This window comes from Typopeltis vanoorti, unplaced genomic scaffold (assembly GCF_054136105.1).
Source record: "Typopeltis vanoorti isolate ZY-2024b unplaced genomic scaffold, IOZ_Tvanoo_1.0 HiC_scaffold_996, whole genome shotgun sequence".
NCBI lineage: Eukaryota > Metazoa > Arthropoda > Arachnida > Uropygi > Thelyphonidae > Typopeltis > Typopeltis vanoorti.
The window spans coordinates 41,060-43,396 of NW_028328277.1; the positions used below are offsets into that span (position 1 = coordinate 41,060).

At 34.4% G+C, this 2,337-nt stretch overlaps 1 protein-coding gene across 1 annotated transcript; it reads right to left on the bottom strand.

The window, feature by feature from the left end:
* Positions 1 to 448: 448 nt before the first annotated feature.
* Positions 449 to 1,394, bottom strand: LOC150092045 (phospholipid phosphatase-related protein type 4-like; the record flags this gene model as incomplete). The annotated part of the gene is made up of 2 exons (XM_090415350.1): positions 449 to 962; positions 1,218 to 1,394. Coding segments are annotated over 2 exons (513 nt in total), but the record flags the coding sequence as incomplete, so codon positions are not given.
* Between the last annotated feature and the right edge of the window lie 943 nt (positions 1,395 to 2,337).

Sequence of the window (2,337 nt, forward strand, 5' to 3'; positions counted from 1 at the left end):
ATCTTAATGACCATTTACAAAAATGATCCAGTTTGCACAAAATGCTAAAAACTTTGGCAAAAGCAACTGCCATACATCAAGGTAAGCGAGGTATTCATGACAGCTGTCACTAGCTAATTAGCAGCTTCAGTTAGTTGTTAACAATAAAGTCCCATAATGTAAGCACAAATCAAAAATAAGTGTTCCACTCATTTAAACAATAAGTTCAATGAATTATGGGGAGGAGAATGTCAAGATTGGCAGCTATTAAATAACATTCTACAAAACAAAATCAAGTCAGTTGTATAGTTTCATATTTTTCATTAAGGATGCAATTATGTTTTGAATGACAGTCAAGTGATAAATCATTAAAAACCCTCTAAATAAAATTAATCTAAAAAATGTACATTCTTCTTTAAAACTTGAATGAGTGCAACTGTTATGGCATGCCACTTCAGATGGCCTTTGTCATTGCATACAGTAGTATATTCCACCTTTAAAAAACTCATTTTAAGTCCACATTAATTAGCAGAAGAAACAAAAAAGGGTACATCACAGATAATGAGTATAAAGATATGCCCCAAACATACCACCCTTCTTGTACTGTGCACAAGTGAATTTAAAATGGTATAGTGCAAAGTGGCAAATCACTCATGTTCAGATTTTTGAATTTCATTTGCATTTTGGTTCTCATGTGCATGTTGCTGCTTCTGTTTTCCATGCCTCTTGCTGTAATCTTCCACACGTTGATGTAAGTCTCTTTGAAATGCTTCATTTACAGGAACCATGCCTGAATAATCATAGTGATTCCTTTCACTCATTGGATATGACTTACCAGATCGTCCTTGATAGGAGACATGGGGAATACGAAAGTAACGAAAGAAAAGAGGTTGGGGGCGGTTGTGATCATGACTAGGTCTCTTGCAGCAATTCTTATGCATAATTTCATGGTATTCTTGAAACATGTTAGCTGCACTAATACACTGAAAGATAATAAAAAATGCATTATTTAAAATAATTTTCTATCAATAGCATTAAACTGATAGTCTAAGTAATTAGACTTGCTAATGAACTATTAAATGGTATTCTTAATAGAATATAAAGATGTTCAACTTAACTGTTAAACATTGATTTGAATACTGATCTGATCAAATTATTTGTTAAACAACTAAATTTGCAAATTTTAAATAAAAACAGTGCCAAAAATGATTATTATGAATGCAAAAACCTATACTTACTACATAAGCAGAAAGAATTCCGCCTAACAAAAAGCCAGCAATTACATCTTCCCAGTGATTTTGGTAGAGAGCAACCCTTGAACACCCACAGACTAGAGCTAAACTACCAACTCCAATAACAAGTGATGGGCGCAGAAGCCTTGATGATCTTACAACAAGGGTATTATGTATGTAGATCTGAAGAGAAAAAGAAAAACCCTTTATTATTTGGAAAATAATATCCTTTTATTTCATAGAAGCCATGAACTAAAGTTCAGTGTGCACACCTGAAAATGAAGCAAAATTTCCCCAAAGCATAGAACTATGCTTCAGAGGGATTCAAATACTGAAAATTTCAGTAACAGAAATACAATACTATGGCAAAAATCACTAACATTTCATTTTTGGCATCAGTGACCAGAGAAGCCAAACCTACTATCTTGAAACATGTTTGTATTCTGATCTTCAGATCTGACTATAATAAAAGAAATGCAAGCATGACCGGTACCTAGGTATAACCCTAAAATCCCAAATCGTTCTTTTGATATATTACAAATAAAAGGAGAAATGTTTGTGGCAGAATGATTTTAATGAATGCTGATGATAGGGAGGTAACTGAATCAGTTAAAATAGTAAAATTACTAAGAACACTTTGCAAGATTATATCATCCAGATGGAGATATTGCAGTTATGAGAGAGGCAAAAACTTTATGGGATCTTGGGTAAATGAAATGGAGGTGCATAGCATATTACAGAACCAAACTGTGAATACAGCTAGATGGGATTAGATGGTATACCAGCTAGAGTTTTATGTGAAGGTGCTAGGGAATTTCACTGCCTTTGATCACATTGTTTAATCTATGTCTTGGTTGTCCCAAGGGGGGTTGAAAGAGGAGAAAATAGTTCCATTGCATAAAGGATGCTCCAAAACTGATGTAGCAAATTACCAACTGATCAGCATATCAGGAGTTGTTGTCAAGGCACTGGAAGTTGGTCAATGGGATAGTGTATGGGGGGGAGGACATGATTTCACGAAGGATAGGTCATGCTTCAGCAACTTGCTTATGTTTTATAATACAGTGACAGTCAAGTTGGATAAAAGTAATGGGTTTACAGTGATACTGCTGGACTTTGCAAAATC